This window comes from Equus quagga, chromosome 15 (assembly GCF_021613505.1).
Source record: "Equus quagga isolate Etosha38 chromosome 15, UCLA_HA_Equagga_1.0, whole genome shotgun sequence".
NCBI lineage: Eukaryota > Metazoa > Chordata > Mammalia > Perissodactyla > Equidae > Equus > Equus quagga.
In genome coordinates, this window is record NC_060281.1 from 72,750,580 (window position 1) to 72,776,955 (window position 26,376).

The 26,376-nt window shown below is 40.7% G+C and overlaps 2 protein-coding genes across 4 annotated transcripts in view; one reads left to right on the forward strand and one right to left on the reverse strand.

Moving 5' to 3' along the window:
* The window catches only part of SH2B3 (SH2B adaptor protein 3), a 37,447-nt gene extending 32,905 nt beyond the window's left edge, over window positions 1-4,542 (forward strand). The window contains exons 4-8 of one of the 2 annotated variants that reach the window (XM_046639793.1): window positions 50-141; window positions 234-331; window positions 434-648; window positions 739-910; window positions 1,080-4,542. In XM_046639793.1, the coding sequence (XP_046495749.1) occupies window positions 50-141; window positions 234-331; window positions 434-648; window positions 739-910; window positions 1,080-1,375 (873 nt within the window). In that variant the 3' untranslated portion in view covers window positions 1,376-4,542. The remainder of the gene's footprint in view (window positions 1-49; window positions 142-233; window positions 332-433; window positions 649-738; window positions 911-1,079) is intronic. The other variant, XM_046639794.1, reaches the window with a different exon arrangement.
* Window positions 1-26,376, reverse strand: part of ATXN2 (ataxin 2) — a 127,032-nt gene that overhangs the window by 3,746 nt on the left and 96,910 nt on the right. Inside the window, exons 19-26 of one of the 2 annotated variants that reach the window (XM_046639792.1) lie at window positions 19,414-19,598; window positions 18,943-19,075; window positions 15,262-15,315; window positions 9,927-10,072; window positions 9,030-9,257; window positions 6,589-6,757; window positions 4,864-5,748; window positions 4,021-4,088 (exon numbers count right to left, since the gene is read on the reverse strand). In XM_046639792.1, coding sequence (XP_046495748.1) covers window positions 5,720-5,748; window positions 6,589-6,757; window positions 9,030-9,257; window positions 9,927-10,072; window positions 15,262-15,315; window positions 18,943-19,075; window positions 19,414-19,598 — 944 coding nt within the window. In that variant the 3' untranslated portion in view covers window positions 4,021-4,088; window positions 4,864-5,719. The remainder of the gene's footprint in view (window positions 1-4,020; window positions 4,089-4,863; window positions 5,749-6,588; window positions 6,758-9,029; window positions 9,258-9,926; window positions 10,073-15,261; window positions 15,316-18,942; window positions 19,076-19,413; window positions 19,599-26,376) is intronic. The other variant, XM_046639791.1, reaches the window with a different exon arrangement.

Here is a 26,376-nt window from a genome sequence, read left to right on the forward strand (position 1 = left end):
CATGCACACCTCAGGAATCCCACACAGCTGTTCCCTTTATCTCTGCCAGGTGAAGGACCGGACAGACATCATCTTTGAGGTGGGAGATGAGCAGCAGCTGAATTCGTGGATGGTTGAGCTCCGGGAGTGCACAGGCCAAGGGTGAGGCCTCAGACCCTAAGGCCCCACTGGTGACATAGCTTTTACTGCTACCCCTGACCCACCCAGATCCTTAACCCCAGCCTCTTCTCCAGCAGGCTGGAGAACACAGACCCAGAAATGCATATTCCCTCAGCCCTAGAGGCCGGCACATCCAACTCTCCAAGGGGAAGCACAGATTCCTTGAACCAAGGTGAGTGGATCCGCGTCTTTGTCCTCTGGGTTTGTTGGAACCCAACCTCAGCCCAGGATATAAGGCCTCACACGGGCTCACCATCACCCATCTTCCTATCAGGTGCTTCTCCTGGGGGGTTGTTGGACCCAGCCTGCCAGAAAACAGATCACTTCCTGTCCTGCTACCCTTGGTTCCATGGCCCCATCTCCCGAGTGAAGGCAGCTCAGCTGGTTCAGCTGCAGGGTCCTGATGCTCACGGAGTGTTCCTGGTACGGCAGAGTGAGACCCGGCGTGGGGAGTATGTGCTCACATTCAACTTCCAGGGCATCGCCAAGGTATGGGGCAGGGCAGGTGGGGCTTCCCCCATTCCCCCAAGTTCAAGGCCCTTAGGGGTCAGGGCCTGAGCCTACTGTTGTCTCCGGCAGCACCTGCGCCTGTCACTGACGGAGCGGGGCCAGTGCCGCGTGCAGCACCTCCATTTTCCCTCGGTGGTGGACATGCTGCACCACTTCCAGCGCTCACCCATCCCACTCGAGTGTGGGGCTGCCTGTGACGTCCGGCTGTCCAGCTATGTGGTAGTCGTCTCCCAGCCACCAGGTGTGACCCTAATGCCCCTGGATAAAGGGGGTGGGTGGCACAGGGAACTGGGTAGGGGGTGGAAGCTTGCTGCACACCCAGGGGCATAGAGATCTCGTTTCGTGTCCTTCCAACACTTGCCCCATTAACACTGATGGTGTGGTCTCTCTCTTGGTCACTTGTCCCCCAGGTTCCTCCAACACTGTCCTGTTCCCTTTCTCCCTGTCTCACTGGGATTCAGAGCTGGGCCTTCCCCACCTTAGCACTTCTGGCTGCCCGCGGGGGCTCAACCCAGAGGGTCTCCCAGGCCGATCCTCTCCCCCAGAGCAGATCTTCCACCTGGTGCCTTCGCCTGAGGAACTGGCCAACAGCATGCGGCACCTGGAGCCCGAGCCTGCCAGTCGAGCCCGGGACTCAGACTACGAAATGGACTCCTCCTCCCGGAGCCACCTGCGGGCCATAGACAATCAGTACACACCTCTCTGACAGGCAGTGAGGAAGGCCCAGGCCTCACAGACGCCCTCAAGGAGCACAAGCAAGCAGAGATGGGAACCTGTGAATGTAACTGTCTTTTCTTCCTTTCAGAGAGAGATTTAAGGGACACTGTTAACAGCTTGTCCCAGTTTGGATGTGACCCTTCTATTAGGCCTGTTAAAGGGCCTCCTATAAGTCTCATCCATCACCTGGCTTTCTCCTTATTGTTTACAGATGTAGTTCTTGTTCACAGATGCCACTGGCTCCTGCCCTGGGTCCTGGACCAGTCCCGTTACTCTGAGAGGAGGCGGTGGGGTGAGGGCCAGAGCTGGCAGTGGAAACTCGTTCTCTTTTTCACTGACACTGTCACAGATGATGACAGGCTTTCTACTGGGTGTTGGGGGGGTCATCAGGAAGCCCAAAACACTAACAAGCCCTGGATTCTCATATGGTTTTCCCGTTATAGCTTCAGTCCATGTGGTAGGGCTGCTGTACCCACACCACAGGTGACCACAACTATCCTGCTTTGACTCTCAGCTTTAGGACAAGCTCTGGCAGATGGACAAGCTAAAGGTCAAAAATGATTTTAAACATTTTACCTCAGATTAATTTTTCAAAGGATTCAGGTTTCAAAACTAAACCATTGCTTATTTCATTGCACTGTTTGAACTAATACCCATGTGATTTTTGTAGACAGCTATGCAAACCCAACTTGACTAGTTCCCGGTCTGCGCCAGCACACCTGGCTTCCTTGTCTACTGCATCCTCAGGACAGTCACCTGCTGCTGAGTAGCCACTGTCCTTCCTAAATGTAGAGAAGTGAAGCGTGTCACCCTCAGGGAAATTCAGGCAGTTACTGAAATAGGAGGCTGGCAAGGAACAGTTCTACCCTGGTGCCTTACGAATAAAAACTGGATTCTGGTTTACAGCAGCTCTATGGTGCGAGTTAAAACTGAGGGGTGAGGGGGGACAAGCAAAAGGGGAAGGGCTCCTGAGCCCTTTCTAGTAAATGCTTCCCAACAGGGCTGGCTCAGAGCCCCTGAAGCATCTAATGGCTTATTATAATTATCCCACAAGGTTTTAGGCTCATTCTTGAGCCAAAATGGAAGCTAGGAATCTGGTGCCACAGCTAATGAGAAACTCCTTTAATAGCCCACAATCAACATTCTGTTCCAGCTGGTTACTGCCTCATCTGATGAAGAATGTGTGTGCATGCACACACGGGCACACACCATCTCCAACATCCAGGGAGGTCCTCCAGTCAAATCGTCATCTATACTTGCCTTTCACAAGTGATATAATTCATAGGGGGGCTGGCTCCTCCCAGAATTTTCACACAGAGGCTCAGAAACAAGGGTGGCAGTGACAGAGTGGAGTCTGCTGCTCCTGGCTGCCAGCAGAGTCAATACAGCCGCCAGGCTCACCGAAGTGGCTTCTAGGAAACTGGGAGTTTAGCACAGCTCAACATTTATAGATAACATCAATCAGAGGCTAAAATTAAACCTTGGCCTAAAACTAACTGATGACTGCCTTATCTGGGGGTAAGGGTTTGGTCTGCTCCCTCCAACCATTCTCTACTTCAAGGGGTCAGAAGTCAGACTTTTGCTTCTAGAATTTTCTGTGGTGTTTTTTTGGTGGGGAGGGGGAGAGGCAAGCAGCCACCTCTTCACTTTTAAACCAATAATCCTGGGTGTTTTCACCGATTGTAAAGCAGGTCTAACCCTGATCCAGATTTGTGGTTCATTTCTAAGGACACTTGTCTTCATTTCCTACACATCAAGTAGGTTTCTCTAAGTAACGAATGCTAAGCAAAGTGTGAACCAGATGAGTAAGCACTATTCTGGATTTCTCTTTCAAAAGAGAAAGCTCATCACTGAAAGTCAATGCTGACAAGTCACTGTTCCAGATTTGCCCCTTGTCTGCACAGAAAAGGGGCCAAGTAGACAATGAACCAGGAAAGTTCCCTCCCTCCAGCCAGAAGTGGGGGACATGACATCTTCAAACCAGGGGCACTCACTTCTTAGCAGCCTCTCAATATACAATTCTCAGGTAGTGCCAAGACACAAGCCAGGCACAGCAAACTAGCAGTTCTGACCCACTGACCACAAAGTTCAAGCTCAGACTGACAGAATTGGAAGTCACCCACCTCCAGACTGCCTCGGTGTCAAATGTTCAAGAAAAACCTTTCCTTTCTAAACGTGTCCCAGTTACCAGGACAGCTGAAATACATTCCAACAAAAAGCTCCCTCATGGCCTGGGAGGAAGTGACACTAAGCCAATGCCTTTTCTTTCTAGTAGAGCAGGTCAGGCTGAAGGAAAGGGAGCAGTGGGTCCCTGGGCTTAGTGCCCTCATAGGCAGTGAGGCAGTGACCCTGCTGGCTGCAGCCAGCCCACCGAGGTCATAGCACATTCCACCACCCTCCTTCCAGTCCCGATGTGACTGCTGCTGGCAACAAAAGGCCAAGCCACCAGTCTCCACTGAGAGCTCAGGCTCTGAGTGCCAAATGGATAGTGAGCATCATGATCCCTCCAGTTATCTTTAATTACAGACAACAAGGATAGCGTGACAGCTGCCAGCACCATCACTTCCTTCATCTGACTTTAATGAACTTTTACAAACTAACAGTCACCAGCACCAAAGAATTAAGTCAACTAACCTGCCTTGAATTTAGACCAGCAATCCATATGGCTTTATCTGGTATAAATCTTCTGCCTTTGATCATTTCTGGACCGTGCAGGAAAAAGGAATAGCAATCATTAAAATCTTAGGCCACAGAACACTATTTTTACATAACAGTTTCTTAACCTCAAATCAAGGCCTTGAACTCTTCCCTAAGGGTTGCCTGAGATTCCTTCATGCTTTTATTCAGGGCTGAGTCTCTTATCGCAAATGTCATGTAAGCGCTAACATCTCCCACAGGCTAGAGGAACTTGATAGTATATTATCCACTGCCTCTTAACAAGGACACATCTGACATCCAGTGTTTGGTTGGAATAAACAGCACGTTGTAATGACAACACAGATAATGGATTCATCTTGTACCATTATAGGCAGAAGGTATTTGGCAAATTTTTATGTATTGTTTATGTACTGTACAAGTAACTTATTCTTGAATAATGCAAATTTTGCTATAATGTACAAATTGCTACATGTGAATTAAAAAAAAGTTTTCACAATCTTGACTTGTTGCCACAATATTTAAAGGCTCTATCTATCATGACTATGGTCTTTGCAAAATCCTTGCCCTGCTTAGACACTTGCTTTTCGTTTGTCCTCTTCCCACAAAATGGGGACATAACAGACACTTATGAGTCTACAGCAATAAGCTGCTTTGTACATCACTGCATCTTTTCAGCTTTTCTGCCCTCTGTATTTCTTTATCACAGTTTTAAGAAAAGTGTCTCCTGCCCTCTACTGGTAAAACAGACAGATGCCTGAATCAGGACAACTTCTGACTAACACTCATTTGGGTTCAGGAGATATTAAAAAGGAAGCTTACAGAATCAGCATCATGAGGATGTGGAATTTCAGTGCTGCCCAACTCTGGCCAGCTTTCCTCCTTCTGAAGCAGACCTCTATCCACCAAAGAGAATATTTCAGTCTTGTCTTTTTCTAGAGATACCTTGAACCAGAACTAAAGGTGAAGAAGAAAAATCATTTGACAACTAACCTTCCAGGATATTAAGAAAACACACTCAGCCCTCCTGCCTTGATATTACATATCCTATAATAGAAATAGCTTATACAAACACACACTAACTTGATATCAGTTTTTAAAACTTTTTTTATTTTTTAATTTTTTTTAAGTTTTTATTTTATATTATCTACAAAGTAAAAGTTTTTCCCTTAACTTAAAAGTTGAACCACTGTAGACAGTGATCACTTCATCAAACTTGATTTATAAATAATAATCCGTCAGTTTGACGGTAAGAATTTACTGAAACTTTGTCAAGTTTAGTAAAAGGGCGTTCCAAGTCTTGATTTTTTTTTTTAAGCGGTAATAGCAGCAAGAATCACTCTTGTTACTTCTTTTGCTAGCTGATGTGTTCATGACTTTCGAGGGTCATTAAAAAATAAATAACTTCCAGTTTCAGCAAGCAGAGCTGGGGTACTTGCGGGACTCTGAAACAGCGTATGGAATTATGGAACAGCCCACAAGTTCCTAAATGCCTCTACTCGGTCCAAATGTCTTCCACTGCAAGTGAACTGTTAGCATTCCTATTGGATGTTACAAGAAATCAACATATATTTTTTTAAAAACAAAATAAATGAAATTCTAGTTTTCTGTGCTTCCAGTTGGTAGAAGCAGTAGAAGGGAGGAGGGAATTTGGCCTTTCGGTTCCTCCAGGGCAGCCTTACAACTGCTGTTGGTGGTGGGCTTGTACTGTAAAAAAGAAAAGTGAATATTTAAACAGAAAACTGGCAACACCGCACATTAGCCTAGTGTCTCTGCAGCACGTGACTGTAAACTATCCTTGTGCTAGCTGAATAAGACTCAGAATTTAATTCACTCTTTTCCCCTCCCATCTGTACCAAAAAGGGGAAGGGTAGGTGGGTGGGTACAAACAAACCAGTCAGACGTAAAACCACTTCAGATAAAACTCCTAGAAGACTTGTTGCTCATGGGGTAGGAAAAACGGCCTTAACATACCCCCTCCCCAAATATTAGCCAAGCACCAGTACTGCTTTCAGAGTAACAGGTCAGACTGAAATGTCGCCATGGCAGCCATCGAGTGTTAGAGCGCAATCACGGGCATTCTCTCCCTGTCAGGGTGTAGGCTGGAGCTAAGACTACCCTCAAACCGATCCATACACAGCACTCTCTCATCAGTAGTATTCTCCAGAGCTACAATCAAACTCTGCCATGGTGGTAACCCCCCACATGTCAGACTGTTGGCACTCAGGAAGGAAAGCGCTGCCCTGTCCCGCCTATCGTAACAAGGAAGGCCAACTGAGTCCTAAGCATGCATCAGCTACCCAGACTGCTGCTGCTGCTTCTCATCAAGCCAGATCCCTGCACCATCAGAACACACACAGACTTGGCTCCTGCTGGAAGCCTCAGGCCCTGACGCTGAACTGATCGTCACAGTCCCTACTGTGCCACTCTGACGAGTCTTGCTAGTTCTCAAATGTGGGGCTCAAAGCGCTGGCCCTGCCTACCATTCGACCTGTGCGAGCAGAATGCTTTGGGGTGCCCGGCGGCCCCTGCACACACACGCCTCACCTGAAGGGTGCGTCATATAGGGGAAATGCGCTGTTGTCGAGACTGGAATGGGCTGTAGTGCACTTTGAGCGAGGGCGGCCTGGGGACCGCCGGGTGGCTGTGTCGTCATTAGCATCATTGGCGCATGGGCAGTTGGATGAGAAGGAACCATTCCTGACTGTACATGAGCCTGAAACAGAGAGCTCTTTTACGCATACAGGCAACATCTCCAGCTTACACAACATGTCAACTGTGTTCCTTTTACTGGGCTAGGGCTCTCAGGAAAGGGCAACAGTCTTTCCTCTGGGAATGCTCCCTAGTGGATCATCAACTGACCTGCAGACATGCTTCACCTTTGAGCAGATCCTGCAAGGCTGAGGGAGCAGGCACCCAGCAAGCCTGGGTAAAAGTCAGGGCTGCAATGTCCTAGCCTTCAACATTTCTCATCACTCGATTCTATATGTGGAGCAAGGTCTTCACAAAGATCAGACCCCTGACCCAAGGGCAGCTTTCTCAACTTAATAGGAGGCAAGATGCAATGATGCTTCAGAACCTGGCTTCCATGTGGGGCCTCAAGTAGTTTTACAGATAACATTCCTTTCAAATAGGAAAGCAGATTATTACCTTATAAGCAGGGACCATCAAATTCTGCCCTGTGGATTACTCAGCCTTTGCCTTATTTCCCCTCCCCCTCAGCTTCTGGCCTGCTCATCAGCACACTTCAGTGAAGAATGAGTCAGGGCAGTGAGAGAAGAGACTCTCAGGCCCCCTTACTCTGCTAAAAGATACACTGATGGAGCAGGAGGAGGAGGTTGCAGGTAATGGCTCCAGTGAGATGGGGAGGGATAATCTGAAATTATCTACAGCCCAGTGTCCCTGTACCAAGTGATAGTGACTTCAACCTGGTCTCACTGTCTAGTTGGAAAGGTTTTAGTGAGCCGAAATAGCTGGATCCCAGCTCTGCAGGGATTTGGCAGGGCCAGGAAGAGCCCTCATCTCCTGCCTCCCGTGCCGTGCACTGTTCTAGACCATGATAAGCCTTAGATGAAATGCTTTTTATTCTTACATATTCAAATGAGCCCATGGCATATCTGGGCTTCGCTATAAGCAATAACCTTTTTGCTCTTTCAACACAGAAACACAAAAGTGAGGTTTTAGGAACCCCAACTTACATGTAAATTCACATACCTACTTAGCCACCAGCCTCTGCTAGACATCTACAGGACCCCAGCTCTCATGAAGCTCCTGATTCAGCCAAACCATGCCGGCCCACATCTGACCAAATCGGCTCCCTCCCCACCGTCAAAAGCAAATCATCCACTGCAGTGCACCACACTACAGACCTACACTTGCAGGGGAGGACGCCCACACTTCCCAGAGCTGTGGAACTAGATACAAGGTCGCCTTCTGAAAGGTAGCTCCAACTGAGTGGCATCTCCAGCCCCCACCACGCCAGAGCCTCAGTGGCACACTGTCTGACATGAAATGGAGTTCCGTGAGGCAGTCTAGCTTAGACCCGCCTAAGAGTTCTGTTCTGAAAGCAGCAAAAAGACATCGAATACAGCCACTTCACCCATTAACAGCTCCAAGGAGGGCCTCAAGGACAGTGTTAGAGCCCAACTGCAGTGCAGCTCCTTCTCCTCCGGAAGACAATCCAACTTGGCCCTGGATGGCACTGGACTTTTGTCAGCAGCCGATGCAGACAGCAACCACTGAGATGCAACCACACCTCTCCACCTTTAGAAGCTTACACTGGAGGTGAGCTCCAAAGCACTCCCAAAGCTGCTCTTTAAGAAAAATGGGAAGGCCTGGGCGCTTCCAGCTTCTACTTACACTGCAACAATGTACAAGGTCAAGCCCTTTCAAGAAGTACAACATATGGTCATAGCAGATATGTAGATAGCCAGGGAAAACAAGTGAAGAGATTTCTCTGGAACTCATGTCACTAACATTCAAGCTGACAGGCCAGGGTAGTCAACTCAGAGAGCCGAGAATTTGTGAAGGCCCACCCTCCCTGCCAGACTTCTTCTGTGTGTGGGGGTGTGGGGGTGTGGGAGTGTGTCTGGATGAGAGAGAGAGAGTGAGGGAAAGAGAGGGAGGGAGGGAGAGAGAGAATATATATATGTATACATATATATAGCAATGAGGCTATATAAACATAGCAAAGCAGACACAGAAAGGAGAAGGACCGAGAGGCATTCCAGAGTCAAAGATATTTTTAAGGTCTCAGTTGGGAAATGTTAAAGGACTGACCAATCAGCAACTTCACTGATCCCATTACAAAACCACACAAACATTCATGTAGGGCCAGATCACATGTTTTTAAGTGGGAGAAGGGAGACAGGCAAATGGCATCATACACAGGGTCTCCTAGCTTGGAGAGCATCTAGTTCTTTGCTGCTTATGTGATAACCTTCATATTCTACTTGGTCTTCACAGAAAGTTGGCTAAAGCTGGTTTACCTGAGGTACGTGGGCCATGTGGGGTGGATTGGTATATGCCGGCTGAACATGAGAAGGATGAATCGTAAAGACGGTCTGTTGTGCTGCTGGAAAACTATTTTGTGGCGACTGCGTATTGGAGGCAGGTGTCATGGAAGGTGGGGTTGGCGCGAGCCCCGCGTGGTAAATGGCTGACTGCTGCTGTGGACTGGCCAGATGGAGAGCCTGGGCGGCCTGGTGCTGATGGTGCTGCAAAGCATCAGGGAAGAACTGAGAAAACCAGTTCTTTAATGAAAAACAGTTAAGGGTCACACACAAAGCTGAACTTTGCACATGAAAATAGGCTCCACTTGGGCCCATTTAAATGAGGGGCAATGCTAAGTACAAGAGAATGGAGAGGGTGGTAAGAACAGGGCTGGGGGGCCTCCTGTTCAGAGACATTCTTTTTGGGGTGCAAGCCTGATTCTCAGCCTGATAGTTACAACCCCCCACTAAGCAGCGGTAAAATAAGACTACTGCCCCAGGGGATGACAGATGTCAAAGAGATCCTTAAATGCCTCTGTTAACAAACATGATTAAAGAAACTAATAGGAAAAAAGCTCATAAACATTAGGAATGAAAAAAAAGCCATCCCATACACATTCCTTACTTTATGTTAAATCAGATTTTTCAATATTGGTAAGGTTCCAGAACTTATCCAATCACCTTATTCTCAGTATGTATCTTAATGTGACTCAAAAACCAACTAACCCACCCACCCCAGAGTCACAGCCTGCAGAACTGTATGCTGGCTCCACGGGGCAGGGCTGCCAGGTGTTTTGATCATGTAGTACCTAGCAAACTGCCTTGCACTGGAAAAAACGTTCAGTTAATAGAATGAGGAAGCAGTTCTGTGAAGGCCTCTGAGTTTCTCCTTACCTGAACAGGACTGGGTGCAGGATGGCTTCCACCATGTTGGCTTTGCTGCTGTCCGGTGGGGGTAGCTGAAGGCTGAGGATGTGGAGTATGTGGGTGTAGGGTAGCATTAGGGTGCGCATACTGCTGAGCAAGGGAGCCAGTGGAAACTAAAGTGAAAGAAAAAGCAGTGTGTAGAATTGACATGCAGGATGATCTTAACTGCTCTTCTATGCCTCATCAACTGAGCTTTCTTGATGCTCAATGCCTAACTTATGTTGTTACCAATCTCTATATTTGACTCCATTTAAATCATCCATTTTCTCGAAAAAATAAGTGTGAAGTTATTGCTTAACAATCAGACTAGCATTTATTCATATAACACAGCTTACATTATATTAAAATTTAACTAGTTTAAACTTACTCTTAAAACAGTCACTAGGTTTCCCTGAAAAGGCAACTTAAAAGCATAGGCAGAAACAATTTGAACAATCTCCCTCTCTTTCACACACACACACACACACACACACACACACACACACTTACTTTAGCTCAAGGCCATCATCTGGCTAACCTCACCATGCTACTGCCCTGGAGCTGGCACAGTGACCCGTGGGCAGACAGTACAGGGGCTGCATAAGGTATGTGGCAAAGTCAGGGCTCTATCTTCAGGGCGAAATGACCAAAATCTCTCAGCTGATCACAGAAGTTTCTCTGACACTCAGACCGTTCCCTGGGCCCTCCCTCTGTAAGGCACTTTCACCTCTGCTTTATAAAACCTAGTAGATGGAGTTACCTTAACTATGTAGAAAAATAAACTCCCTTCAAAGCGTCTCAGCCTTCAGAAAGATTTTACTAGAGTAACTTCAAAAGGAAATATGATGGGCCAGTTTAAGTAAAAATGTGTTTATTAAAGATAAGAACCCAAAGCCAATTTTGTGAATCTCAGCACAGACCATACCTTGGTAGAAAACACGGAGATTAGGTATAAACTAATTTGTTCACTTCTTCCCCAAATAGCAATTTGAGAATCAAAAGCACAAGAAGATGGGTTCACTGCTTCCAGTGACTATCGATAGCACTGATACAAATCTAAACATGCTGTGACAATGAGCCGAGGACAGTGTTCTCAAGAGACATCTCCAGCAACATGTGACTTCCAGCCTTCTCTCAAATTAGTCCTAAAATCCCCGAGACGCTAAACCCATACATAGAAACAATTCCAAAATAGTTCTTCATATGATGTGTTAGCAAATACGGACACAGGGGATGAATAGAAAGCAAGCATGGCTTTGGGATCAGACACCCCACCTTCGGCAGTCTAACAGACAAGGCTGCCAAGAGTCACCAACATAGATGACTCTGGGTATGTCCCACATAAATGTTATGCAGAGGGTTAGGCACACAAAGCAATTCTGTAATGCTTGACACTGTAGGGCCAAGGGCCACCAACACTCCAGCCCAACTGGTTATCTCCCCAACTTATGTATCTTTTAAAAGAGGACGGGTGAGGCGAAGAGCCAGTGCTAGGATCACCTGTGCATCCACTGCCAACACCATAGCAGGTATTAACATCCGTTAATACCCAGATTAGATTAAACAAAGCACTTCTGTTTATACATTGGGAAATTTCCCTAACTATAAGAGTTAACATACACTGGAACATATTAACAAGGAAAACTGTGGCAATATATCCTCTGGGTGTTTTTAAGAAAAGTCAGAGACTGTTTTCTGGGAGCTGGGAAAGATAATGTGCTAACTGCTTTCCTGAGTTCCACAGTCCCATGAGTCCATAAAAGCAGTCAGTGTCTTCCTTCTAATTTGGTGGCTTATTAAAAGGCCATTCTTCACCATTATACTCATTAAGTTAACTTTCAGATCCCCCAAAACTGTCTAGGCACTGACTGGGTCTAAAAGACTTGATAAAGTTTGAACCTGACTTTGTTTTTGTAAAAATCTTACACTTATTTTTCAAATTTATTTTTAAATAATTAAAAAAGCTACAAGTAACTGGTGGCTGCTGAGTAGATAGCACAATTTGTAGCACATTTCCATCATCACAGAAAGTTCTACTGCATAGTGATGTCTAGAGTTATTCACGCTCCCTTATTTTCAAACCATGAGCATTAAAACCCTCCCTACCAGCAAGCTTCTTAAACATTTCATTTGTAACAATATTAAATCTGGGAGAAAGCAATTTCCAAATCCCACATTCTATTTATGAGGTTTCATAAAGACAGAATACAGAATCTCAGAGTTAATATTTAGTTAGTTTGTTTGTTTGGTGAGGAAGATTATCCCTGAGCTAACGTCTGTGCCAATCTTCCTCTATTTTGTATGTGGGATGCTGCCACAGCATGGCTTGATGAGCAGTGTGTAGGTCGGCTCCCAGGATCTGAACCCACAAACCCCAGGCCGCCAAAGCAGAGTGCATGAACTTAATTCACTATGCCACCAGGCCGGCCCCAATCAGAGTTTCTATTCATTTTTTAAGCTTTATTTAAGAAATTTTTGTACTGAAAAGTTTTAAAGTTCACTTTTAATTACCTTCTAAGCAAAATATTAAGGAAATAAAAAGTAACAATAAATTAAAAAATACCTCTAGCTGGGTGCTATGCTAATTTTCACACATAAAAACATGGCCATCATAAAGAGAATAATTATATCCACGAAGTCTCATAATTAAGTTATTCATCAATTAGAAAAAATGTTAAAATCTTGAAATTTGGAGAAAATTAAAGATGAAATATTTCTTACTATGCAAAAGGCATCTCTATGATAGTTTACCAATATTGAAAAGCTATGTAAAACACAGTCTTCTAATCTATATCTCATTTGCATTCATGGCACAAAGACTTCAGGCAACCCAAGCTGAGTGCATCTGCAGGCTTGTTTAAAAACTCCTCCCACCTACACATTAGTAAACTACCATGCATTTTAAGAAAAATCAAGCAGATGTACACCATAAGCTGCAAATAAAATTTAAGCAGGCTTAATTAGAAATATTTTCCTTTGTTCATCTTCTTGCTTAAAAGATATTTTGCTAAGCAAATACCTTATTTAGGAAGTTTTTCCCCCCTCAAATATGAAAATTGAGTAGCTAAATGGGAAAAATGGGAAATTTACATTTAATTCAATATTATTAACAACAAAAATATAGTTGGGCTCCTTGAAAGGCCAGTTAAGAAGCAGACAAAGAAAGCTGGGATGAGAGGAAAACTAAACTGCCGAGGGGGAAAAAAAGGTTGGAAGGGAAGAGGGAGACAAGAGAAAGGAACCAAGATAGAGTAGATGAGGGGAAAAATATAACAGAATCAAGGAAAGGAAGAAGGAAAGCGAAGGGCAGTAAATTCTGGGCTTTACTGAGCTACATGCATTATTTAACTGCTTTAATTATACATGCTCATTAATTTTGCTAAAGATTCCAGAGAGGTTAAAAATAAAGTGAATTTTCTTCAAAATTCTGATTTAGCCAGTCAATAGTTACACTTCTATCTATAAAACTCGCGTTGCCTTCATGAAACCTGAATTAGGTCAAGCTAGCTAATCAAAGAAGCACTGCTTTTTTGGGCCAGGCCTGGCCCACAAGTTTCCTACTCACTGCGATCCTTGATATAAATGCTTAAAACTCTAAATATACGATTTGTCAAATCCTCCTAACACTAACCACATTCCAAAAATAGTTTCCTAGGCCATGGTCTTACTGAAGCCAATTCAGTGGTAAGGCTGTGTGTTTAATTTGTAACTACATTTGTTCTTCTGACCTTGGATGCACAAGTCATGAGAGATCACCAGCACTGCAAAACTTTAAAAATGAAACAAAACAAAATCTCCCAACTTTTAAATTTGATGTTAAATTCAGAAAAAAGGAAATGAAGGAAAGTTGAAAACTCTTTAAAAGGGGAGTAAAAGGCAGTAACTAGACCAAACCATGACAAAACGGCTTGGGGGTGGTGGTGAGATGGTACAAAGCAGCCAATTAAATTATGAATAGCAACTCCACTGTTAGTTTCTTTTAACAAGTACTGACATTCTCTTTTAGGGGAAGTTGTGATAAGGCAGTTAATGCTTAGGTGTGATGATTAAGGACCTTTTAGCTACTTACCAGGAAACTGATTCCAAAATTATTAACAGAGACAGTAAGATGGTGAGGATAACTACATTTGAGACCTCAAATTGAGTACATAATAAAATTACTGACACTGTCTTTTACATACTATATCACATCCATAGTCTCCCTTTAATAGTATATATATATATATATATATATATATGTGTATATATATATACACACACACACAGCAAGACTCCTTTTTAAAGAGCATCTATTAAAGGATTAAATTTGTTAACATTTCCTAGCACCAAATAAATAATACATACACACTTATTTTTGGATACCAAGTCATGGCACAATTAATGAAAATTTAAAACAAAATGTTTTCTAAATGCTTTTAAAAATCTGGCATTTAGTAGATTCAGACATTGAGTCATTTTAAAATAATTCAAAATTTAGTCTTTAAATAAAATTTTAATCCTTAATATCCTCTAGAATATAGCATTTCACATAAAGTGACACATATTACTGGCATAAATTTCTAAAGGATTTCTGCACGTTAGTATTTTTCCTATTGAAATACCAAAAGTCCATGACTAGCCTTATTTAAAAACTGCCCTACCAATAGGGAAAACACACCTTACAAGTTCATTTCCAAAAGAAAGCCCTGCCCTAACTTTCTCCTTTTGGGAGCAATCATTTACCTTTTCACTGGTGGTGAGAGGGGGCCCGTATTGCCAAAGATAATCTCTGGTAGAAATCGAGCTGCTAGGTCACGCTTTCCTGCTTAAACTCAGGACATCCTGAGGTGTCTGCTACCTGAGTATTTTAAACCTCCAGTCATGCAAAGACTGAAAAGACAGAAATGTTTCTCCCCTAGTATTTCAATCCTATTCAATCAAAAATCCCTATAAGGATAAATTTCTTAATAGGATACTAAAAAAACTAACATTTTAAGTTTTTTATACTAAGCTTGTGGCTTGTTTTTATTTTTTTTTAAAAAAAGCCATTCAGGAAAAGTTTCTCTGAACAAGGAAAATATTAAGCATTTCCAAAACAGTCACATGTTTGCTTGGTATGCAAAAATTAACTTCTGAAACAACTCAATTTTTTATTAACTCCAGCTTTCCTAAGCTGGGTTATATTTCATTTTTTAAACTCTCAATTATTTGTGGATATACATACTTTTAATGATTTTGTACGGCACAAGGAAAATATTGCTCAACAAGTCTACTCCCTTAACATGTATTCTTTAAAAAGTGTTTTACTGTTCAATTAAAATTAGTATAAAAAAACCCAACTCACTGGCAAAGTAGAAAGAAGGGCTTGTCTCCTTGTTGTATGGTAATTTGGGACATGCTGAATTTGGGAAATAGAAAGGTAAATTAGCCTTTTGAGGTGTGCATTTTCCTAATTTTCTGGAAAGGTTGACATATTTAGTAACTTTTTTGTATTCACGCATAATTCATTTTTCTTATTTTACAAGAGATGACAAGCACTTTAAACATGGCTACAAAATTAAATAAGATAGGGCTGAATCAAAAGACACTTTTCTTCTGTATTGGGATGTCAAGTTCCACATGCTGACTCGCTTAAATGAAAGAAATAAAATTATTATATATAAAAAGACCAACATGACATTCCATTGAACAATCTTGATATAAATAATGTACCATAATAAACCAATATTTACCAAGTTTAATTCAAAAGACAAACAATTTTGCAAATCATTATTAATAAAAATGTCATTATTCTGTAAGATGCTCATTGGGCATCTGGTAGTGGATCCAAAAATTTAAAAGCATAATATTAGTAGTATTAAACATGGATATGATATAACATATTAAAATGTCTACATACAGGGGTGTGTGTGTTTAAGTACACTTGAAAAGGATATGCACCAAAACGTTAACAGGTGGAGGGATAACAGGTGCATTTTACATCTTTTTGCCTGCTGTATTTTCTAATGTATCTGCATTCAACTATCAAAAAAACAAACCAAAAAAGGATTCTGGATCTAACTTCCTGATGGCTTTAGTTAGTAGAGAAAGCTTCATTATTACTGTTTTTGAAAGGGAAAACAACACTGCCATAAAACATAATTGACATGAATTAGAAGACTAGATGGTAAGCAAATAGAAAGTAACTTCTTGGGAGGGGCAGAGGCAACATGACAGATCAAGGCCAAAGAGATAAAGTTTGTGGTCATGATCCTTTCTAAAGTAGCTGGAAAAAACCAAGGTCAACAATCACTTGGAATATCTATCTACAACTATTGCTTTAACTGTTCAGTAATCTGTTAGCATATTTATAGTAAATATACCAACAATTTAAAAACAATAATCAGTCTCATTTTGCAGTTATCAGTGATCCTTTCTATTCTCAAAGCCTTTTGCTATGGCCATAACAATTAATGAAAGGCAAAAAGGGTGACATCTAATTGTCACCAACATCTGGGTGCATATTCCTTTGTTTGTATAACAAGTTTTCAAAATCTAGATAGGGCATAGCTTAATAAAAAAAATAATTCATACTCAAAATATTTGGTTCCTTTGGGAATATAAAATATAAATTGTTGGAAATGAGTACAAAATTAGCATTTCCATGCAACAGTTTTGTCTTAGTTTAAAATAATGTACTTAAAATGTGTCTATATTCAGTATAAGCAGAATTTGTAAGATCTAAAATAATTGAAATAAATTACCGAACAATTAACGAACTTGCTTTGGCAGATAAATTATGGCTTATGACAGCAAAGAACAAAATAATTCATTTCCTAATGTTCTTTTTAGGATATGAAGTATCCAAAAGAGAACCTTGATTAACCAGCAACAATCATACCAAATCCACAGCCGTCCCCTGGCCTGCCCTCACCAACAGCCATCAATTAACTACAACCCGTGTCAATTACAGGAGAGTAGTTCAGATTTGATTGAGCAACTTTCTCCTGGCATTAAAGAACTGGCTTTGATGACTAGTTCAGTCAAGATTTCACTGGACATTAGTCTAATGTTTTGTTTTGTTTGCAATATTTCCTATTTACCCACACTTAAATAGACTTCAGGGTCCAAGGCCAACTGCTTTTCAAATGGACATGCTCTGGGAAGGTTGTTATAAAAACCATTAGTGCCTCAAATACAGTCTTTACTTTACAGGCTGTTTCAAACCAATGAACATCCATCCAAAAGACAAAGCCAGATGTTGGCAGTGAGTGCACACGCTGAAGAGGAAGATCCTGCTCAACGTCACAATATCACTACCCTGTCTCAACAGCACGGGCACACAGTTCACTATTCCCTCAAAGCAATGGAAATTTTAGCTCAAAAGTTTCAGATCTTAGCCCAAGGGGAATGTGCCAGAAAAAGGGAGGAAAGAAATGCTTTTTTCCGCTTGTTAAATCATCATGTATTCTCCAGAAATGTACAAACAATAATAAAGAACTTTTCACCTAAACCTTTTAGCAAACTGGAAAATTGTTGAAATGTATACAAACTGCATAAAAGCCAGTGTGATGAATCAAAGGTGCCTTTTCAAACGTACTTAGTCCTGGTTAAAACAACTAAAGACATGACTATGACAGGGATCATAACCAAAATGATAAGCCAAATCAGTCTGTCACTATATTTTTCAATTAAATTACAGATGGGCCTCTTGAAAGAAACGCTTTCCAAAATGTGGCAATTACATCATTTTATTTAAAGGGCATAATCTACAATAGAAAGTTTTAAGTGATAATATGGAAAATTAAGATCAGGCTTAAAAGTATTTTATAAAAATAATGCCTGTAATCTTGTAAAATTCCTATCATTAGTGAACCTCTGTGACAGGAGCACGCCACCAGGAAGAAAGCGTTAAGTGGTGGCTCACGGGTGACAAGAAGGATAACTGTTGCTGCCGGAGTCCTATTGCTGGTAACCTACAAAATGTGATAAACCGGCATCTAAAGTTAAAAAAAGGAAAACCTTTACATTTTTAGTCATTCAAAAGTTTAAAGAGGTTTAAAAAATGAAATGTCCAGGTAGTTACATGCAATTGTAACTTCATTCACACAGTGGCACACTTTTCAATTGCATGAATAAACTTAAATTTCTCTCCTCCCACTCCAAAAAACTGAAATGCCAATGGGAAAACCAACGTGACAGTATAGGAGTTCTCAGAAAAGTTCAAAACAAAACTTACATCTTAATGAAACTGGTACTAATTAAAGGTGCATTCTGAAAAATTATTATAGTATGGGACAACCTCATTCATTCCATATTACAAGATATAAGTGGAAATAGTATTTAAATTCTCAACATTGAAAACCATATTATTTTAGTACTTTACACAGCTGCTACATTGACCTGTACAAAGTTCTCTAGCCACAAAACTAAGATGGTAATTTCTGATTATTGTTCTTCTATACGTTGTTTAATTTTATACAGACTACTTCTCGTTTTCATTTTACTACTGCTTATATTGATTAAAGTGTGAATCATGTCTAAAGCAGATCTATTATTACACAATTTTGACCACTTAAAATACACACAGCATGATGCAGAAACACAGTAGCATTACAACAAATAGCAAGAAAAGTATGTAAGGCCAGTGACGCCCAGAGCAGGCAGTGAAGCAGAATGTTTTGCTGGACAGTGCTTTCATTACAGTAAAACTTTCTTGCATGCCTTAGGCAGGGCACACCAAATAACAATACTATGAGGAAGATACCTCTTTCCACAAAAGATGCTTTCCATTACATACATCATTACATTTTAGTTAAAGTAAGGAGAGACATTTGAAGATAGGAATTTCAGGAACAAAAGTAGGAATAACTTGCCAAGACTTCCAACAGGTCAGAGATAGAAATGGGTTCATCTTTTCTTTAGATTCTTGATCCTCAATGTCATAAAAGGCCAAGTTACTCCTAAACAGAGTATCTTTTCAGAGCTTTAAAACAAATTAAGAATAGTCACACACACTGAAAAAGACACACGAAGTGCTTCCTACCATACATGGCATGCGTCTGCTCGTGAGCCCCGTACTGAGTCGCGGAGGAAGATACTAAACCAGGCTGGGCGTGTGTTGGTGGTGCCATCATTCTAGCATTACCCTGTATTACAGGACTATAGACATGAGGATGCTGTGTTCAAACAAAAAATAAAGAAAAAGTATTAAAATATCAAATAGAGTCATGCATATTTTAGTTAGATGTCTTAACTCAATGGTTTCCACATTTCCAGAAATAACTCTAATAACTCTAAAACTTTTCTTGCTTATTTCCTTTGAAACACTTACGTTAATCAGCAACCTTCTAATATATATTAAAAAGGCCCCCTAAATCCTTAGCTATCTACCTCACTATAACACAAAGTGCAAAATATAAAGGAAAACCCCTTTACCATATCAAAAGGTAAAATTAAAAGATATTTAAGTGGAACAAAAGCCAAGGTTTCCGTCATGTCAACCTTGCAGCCTTACCTGAGACTGGTAATGTGGCACATGCTGAACAAGAGGCTGATTTGGAAACTGCTGAGGACTGTAGGCAACGTACTGTGTGGAATAAGCTGGGGGGGTGGCCACAATTGGGGGGCCTGCTGCTGAGGCTGGGTGCATCATGGCGCTCTGATGATGCTGGTCTTGCCGCTGTTGGGGCATATTTGGTACTGCAGAAAAAGATGACCTGGTATTAGAAAACAGCATCTCAGCCTAAAATACATGAACATGGTCCACGAGGCTCTACATGATTTTACCCTCCTGCCTGCCCCTCCAGCGCCATGTTATACCACTCCCACGACCACTTCAGCCACTCTGGGCTATTTTCATATCCCATGCTATTCCACAAACACTGATCCACAACTCCCAGCTTGGATGATTCTGACTTGTCCTTCAGGTGTCAGCTTGAAAGTAACTTCCTCAGAGACTCTATGATGATTCACACACTTGCTCAGGTCCCTGGCAATAGACACTCATAGCACTATGAAACAATGTTTCATTCATAGTACTTCTCAGATGATCCCTGTTTGATACACCAAATTATGCCACTCAATAGAAGGGCAGTGGATTTATTCAAATAAAACAAAACACAACAAAAAAAGTCAAAACAGACACAACACTAATCTTAACTCAATCTTTCTTAATTTCCCATCACTGAATTCGTACACAACTGCTGGCTCTTTCTTAAACACAGCATAACACACTATCATGTGGCAGGTTTCTAAATAATATCTCTTCTAAAAATTACTTTATGTCTTTTATTATTTCACATAGATTTCTGCATATGGTCCTCCCCCTCTAAAAGCTCTAGCTAAGAATTTAGCTCAACTGTCCTCCTCTTTGTAATGTCTTTCCCCAGTTCCCCCCACAAAAGCTACCTGCATGCTCTGTGTACTTTTCCTCACGTCTGTTACGGCATTGACTGTTGTCTATGAGGGGTTTATGGTGCGGTGTTAACTAAGCTACTTGAGGGAAGTAATCATGAGCCATTGCTTACAAGGTATGAGGCACAAAAATGTATAACTTGGTATGTTCACAAAACCATCAGAATTGATTATACAAGTAACTGCTAATTTAGAGGCAGAATTTGGTTTTTATTTTAAATATTTGAAATTTTTTGCTAAAAAATTTAATGACTTGCTGAAATTTAGGAGAGTTAGTTACATATTATTTATTTAGAAAAGCAAGCTACAAAACAGAAGAAACCAACACAGTAATATTTTTCTAAATTTAATTTTGAGATTCTATATTTCAGTAAAGAAAAGACACCCCAAAGTAAAGATAATTTTTATCAAATGAAAGTTTGTTTAATCAAGCTTACTGAGTTTAACCTATTCACCATCACTCTTTCTTTTGATACTTGATTATGACCCTTACATACAAAAAAAAAAAAAAAGAAGCTAGTCAAGTTTACTGTCTTTTTTTAAAATCAGAAATTTTAGTTACGAAAAAAAAACGTTTGAATACAATCTTCAAAGATAAAAAATTCAATAATACAAAATGAAATTTCCCCTTTCAATTATTTGCAAACCATTCTCTTCCCAAAGAGTAAAGAATGAATGTAGCCTTTTGGATAATCTTCTATGCATATGCACATATGCACACATATGTGTATAGAGATACCTTTGATTGGTTGGGGTTTTTTTAAAGATTTTATTTTTCCTTTTTCTCCCCAAAGCCCCCTGGTACATAGTTACATATTCTTTGTTGTGGGTCCTTCTAGTTGTGGCATGTGGGATGCCGCCTCAGCATGGCTTGATGAGTGGTGCCATGTCTGTGCCCAGGATCTGAACCAGTGATACTCTGGGCCTCGGAAGCGGAGCCCGCGAACTTAACCACTCGGCCACACGGCCAGGCCCTGGTTTTTTGTTTGTTCGTTTGTTTTTGTGATAGCCTTTTTTATTTGGTGAAGAGATTGGCCCTGAGCTAACGTGTTGCCAATCTTCTTTTTTTTCCCTTCCTAAAGCCCCAGTACATAGTTGTCTATCTTAGTTGTAAGTCATTCCAGTTCCTCTATGTGGGATGCTGCCACACCATAGCTTGATGAATGGTATGTAGGTCCATGCCCAGGATCTGAACTGGCGAACCCCAGGCCACTGAAGCAGAGTGCATGAACTCAACTACTTGGCCACAGGGCCGGCCCTGAGATATACTTGGTTTTATGGTGGCAGGGTTTTTTTCTAAATTGAATCTACCTTAACTTAAACTGCTACCTACCTATCTATCTATATATGTATTTATTGCTTGCTGAGGAAGCTTAGCCCTCAGCTAGCATCTGTACCAATCTTCCCCTACTTGATATGTGGGTTCCCACCACAGCATGGCTGACAAGTGGTGTAGGTCTACACCTGGGATCTGAACCCAGGCTGCTGAAGCAGAACATGCTGAACTTAACCACTATGCCACAGGGCCAGCCCCTAAACTACAATTTAGAGGGATGATACTTTAGCCATTTCCTTATGTCAATGGGTTTCAACTAAGACCAATTTTGCCTTTCAAGGGATATGTGGCAATGTGTGGAGACACTTTTGGTTGTCACAATTAGGGGAAGGGGAGGTTGTTACTGGCATATAATGGGTAAAGGCCAGAGATGCTAATAAACATCCTACAGCACACAGGACACCGCCCCCCCCAACATAAAATATCTGCCCCCAAATGTCAACAGTGCTAAGCCTAAGAAATTCTGCTTTACCTTAATCAAGTCCTTGACTTAGGCATATTTTCAAACACAACTCAATTTTTCTCACAGGGTGCAAAAGAGATAATACTGCACTATGTACCAAGAAGACAAAGAAGTGGTTTTGTGCAAAGGCCCTGTTATCACACAGGAAAGATATGCTTTATACAATACATGGCTGCATTTCAGAAGCAAGTGCTTCACTCTGTCCGTTATTTGACAAAGTAAAGCTGCAGGATATAAAATTAACATAAAGATAGCAACAGCCTTCATATATAGTACTTCATAAACTGACTTCATAAGTAACTACCCGGAAATTGCAATGGAAAAGATGACCTCGATTTATATTAATAAAAAAATATATATTTAAGGCAAAAACTGAAGAAACACACAAAACCTTTAAGAGAAACTTAAAAACACTGCTGAAAAGACAGAAGCAGGTTTAAAGAAGCAGAAAGGCATAATTTGTTCTTGGATAGGAAGACTCAATAGAAAATAGCAATTCTCCCCTAAGTTAATTTATAAATTATAAGTTTATAAATTTAATGTGACTCTAAAAAAATGATGACTTGCAAGCTGACAAGGACAACACAAAAAAGGAAAACTACAGGCCAATATTGCTGATGAACATAGAGGCAAAAATCTCAACACAATTTTGGCAACCTGAATTCAGCAATACATCAAAAGCATCATAGATCATGATCAAGTGGGATTCATACCAGGGACACAGGGATGGTTCAACACCCACAAATCAACCAACATGATACACCACATCAACAAACTGAGGAATAAAAAACACATGATTATCTCAATAGATGCAGAGAAAGCATCTAACAAGATCCAACAGCCATTTATGATAAAAACTCTTAACAAAATGGGGATAGAAGGAAATTAGCTCAACATAATAAAGGCCATATATGACAAACCCACAGCCAACATCATAGTCAATGGGCAAAAACTGAGCGCCACTGCCCTGAGAAGAGGAACAAGACAAGGGTGCCCACTATCACTGCTCTTTTTCAACATAGTACTGGAGGTTTTGGCCAGAGCAATTAGGCAAGAGAAAGGAATAAAAGGAATCCAAACAGGGAGGGAAGAAGTGAAACTCTCGGTTTGCTGACGACATGATCTTATATATAGAAACCCCCAAAGAATCCATCAGAAAACTAATAGAAATAGTTAACAACTACAGTAAAGTTGTGGGGTACAAAATCGACTTACAAAAATCAATTGCATTTCTGTACTCTAAAAACGAACTTACAGAAAGAGAACTAAAGAATACAATTCCATTCACAATCGCAACTAAAATAATACAGTACCAAGGAATAAATTTAACCAAGGAGGTGAAGAACTTATACAATGAAAACTATAAGACATTACTGAGAGAAATTGATAATGACATAAAGAGATGGAAAGAGATTCCATGCACATGGATTGGAAGAATAAACAGTTAAAATGTCCATACTACCCAAAGCAATCTACAGATTCAATGCAATCCCAATCAGAATCCCAATGACATTCTTCATGGACATAGAACAAAGAACCCTAAAATTCATGTGGGGCAACCAAAGACTCTGAATTGCTAAGGAAATCCTGTGGAAAAAAAAAACAACAACAACAAAAATGGAGGTAGCACAATCCCTGACTTCAAAATGTACTACAAAGCCAGAGTGACCAAAATGGCATGGTAGTGGTACAAAAACAGGCACACAAATCAATGGAACAGAACTGAAAGCCCAGAAATAAAACCACACATCTACAGACAGCTAATCTTTGACAAAGGTGCCAAGAACACACAATGGAGAAAAGACAGTCTCTTCAATAAATAGTGCTGGGAAAACTGGACAGTCACATACAAAAGAATGAAAGTAGACCATTATCTCACACCATACACAAAAATAATCTCAAAATGGATCAAAGACTTGAAGATAAGTCCTGAAACCATAAAACTCCTGGAAGATAATATAGGTAGTACACTGTTTGACATAGAACTAAAAAGGATCTTTTCGAAAACCATGTCCTCGTAGACAAGGGAAATAAAAGAAAAAATAAACAAGTGGGAGGTCATCAGACTAAACAGCTTCTGCAAGGCAGAAGAAACAAAATCAAAACAAAGAGACAACCCACCAATTGGGAAAAAATATTTGCAAATCATATATCTGAAAAGGGGTTAATCTCCATAATATATAAAGAACTCACACAACTGAACAATAAAAAAACAAACAACCTGATCCAAAAATGGGCAGAGGATATGAACAGACGTTTTTCCAAAGATATACAGATGGCCAATAAACACATGAAAAGATGTTCAACATCACTAATCATCAGGGAAATGCAAATCAAAACTACACTAAGATACCACCTTACGCCTGTTAAAATGGCTACAATCACTAACACTAAAAATAATAAATGTTGGAGAGGGTGTGGAGAGAAGGGAACCCTCATCCACTGCTGGTGGGAATGCAAACTGGTGCAGCCACTATAGAAAACAGTATGGAGATGCCTCAAAAAACTAAAAATAGAACTACCATATGACCCAGCTATCCCACTACTGGGTATTTATCTGAACAACTTGAAATCAACAATCCAAAGTAACATATACACCCCTATGTTCACTGCAGCACTATTCACAACAGCCAAGACCTGGAAACAATCCACATGCCCATCCACTAATGACTGGATAAAGAAGATGTGGTATTTATATACAATGGAATATTATTCACCCATTAAAAAGGACAAATTCATCCCATTCGCAACAACATGGAAGGACCTGGAGGGAATTATGCTAAGCAAAATAAGCCAGACTAGAAAGACAAACACCAGATGATTTCACTCATATGTGGAATATAAACAAACCCATAGACAAAGAAAACAGTTCAGTGATTACCAGGGGAAGGGGGGTGGAAGGTGGGCACAGGGGGTGAAGGGAGAACCTGTGCGGTGACAGTCAAGAAATAATGTACAACTGAAATCTCACATTGATGTAAACTATTATGAACTCAATTAAAATTTAACAAAAAAACAGAAAAGAAAAAAAAATGCTGACTTGCAAACTGAATATTAAAATCCTCATTGGTCAATCTTTAGAGGATAATAGGAAACCAACTGATTATTTTGAGCACTACCTTGAAATGACAGGCATTTTAGTTGCCTTTCTTGCACAAACTATACCTCACAGTAACCAAACAGCTTGACGAGGTAAAGTTTTTCTTTATAGAAATATTCCACCTAGTAATTGAAGAGGGATGATAGAAAGAGAATGTCATATTTTGCAACCCTTGATGGCATAATGGAGGTAGGGCTAAACAATGATCATCAATGGCTGCTAAAATAGAGAACAGCTGGTAGGACATGTTATCCTGGATAGATAAGGTGGCCAAATTACTTCTATGATCACAAAAAAGAAAGATGACATTATGTGACACCTAATGAAAGCACACACATCATCCATGAAACATCCAGATTAAGTTTAAAAAAAATACAAGCTAATCTTACTAAGCCTCTCTCATCTACTGTCAATTTACAAGGGTTGCAGGGGACAGAGGACCACTTTAAACACCGCCACAGGGGTTGCAATCCATGAAATTCAGCTGGTGGGAAAGAATACAAGACAAACAAGCTAGATACAAATAAGATGTGAAGGGAAAAAAAACTAAGGGGAAAATTATAAATTCAGAGACTTATCATTAAGAGAGTATATCAATCAAAAGAAAAGTGTGGACTGTGGACTGTAGCTCAACAAGCTAATTGCTAAAAAAAAAAAATTTATAAGACAGTAAGGGAAGTTTGTACTTTGGATATTTCATAGCAAGAAATAATTGCTAATTTTTCTAGGTGTGAATGATGGTACTGTTAACTATGATTTAAAACAAAGCAAGAGTCACAACTCTTAAAGATACACACTGAAATATTGATGGATGAAATGATACAATGTCTAGGATTGCTTCAAAATAATCTAGTGACGGCAGGGTGTAAGAGTGAGGATATGAATGAAGACGATGGCCATGAGCTGATAATGTCTTTAAATTTTCATAATAAACAGTTACCACAACATGAAACAATTTTTAAAAAATGACTTAAATATGATAAACAAATGTAACCTGTAAACCTCATTTGGATCCCAACTGGAACAAATTAGCTCTAAAAAAATATAATTTAAAAGTAGCCAAAGAAATTAGAGGGTATTAGAGAACTACTGTCAATTCTTTCCAGGTGTGATAATGGTACTGTAGGTGTTTTCCAGGTGTGATAATGGTACTGTAGGTGTTTTC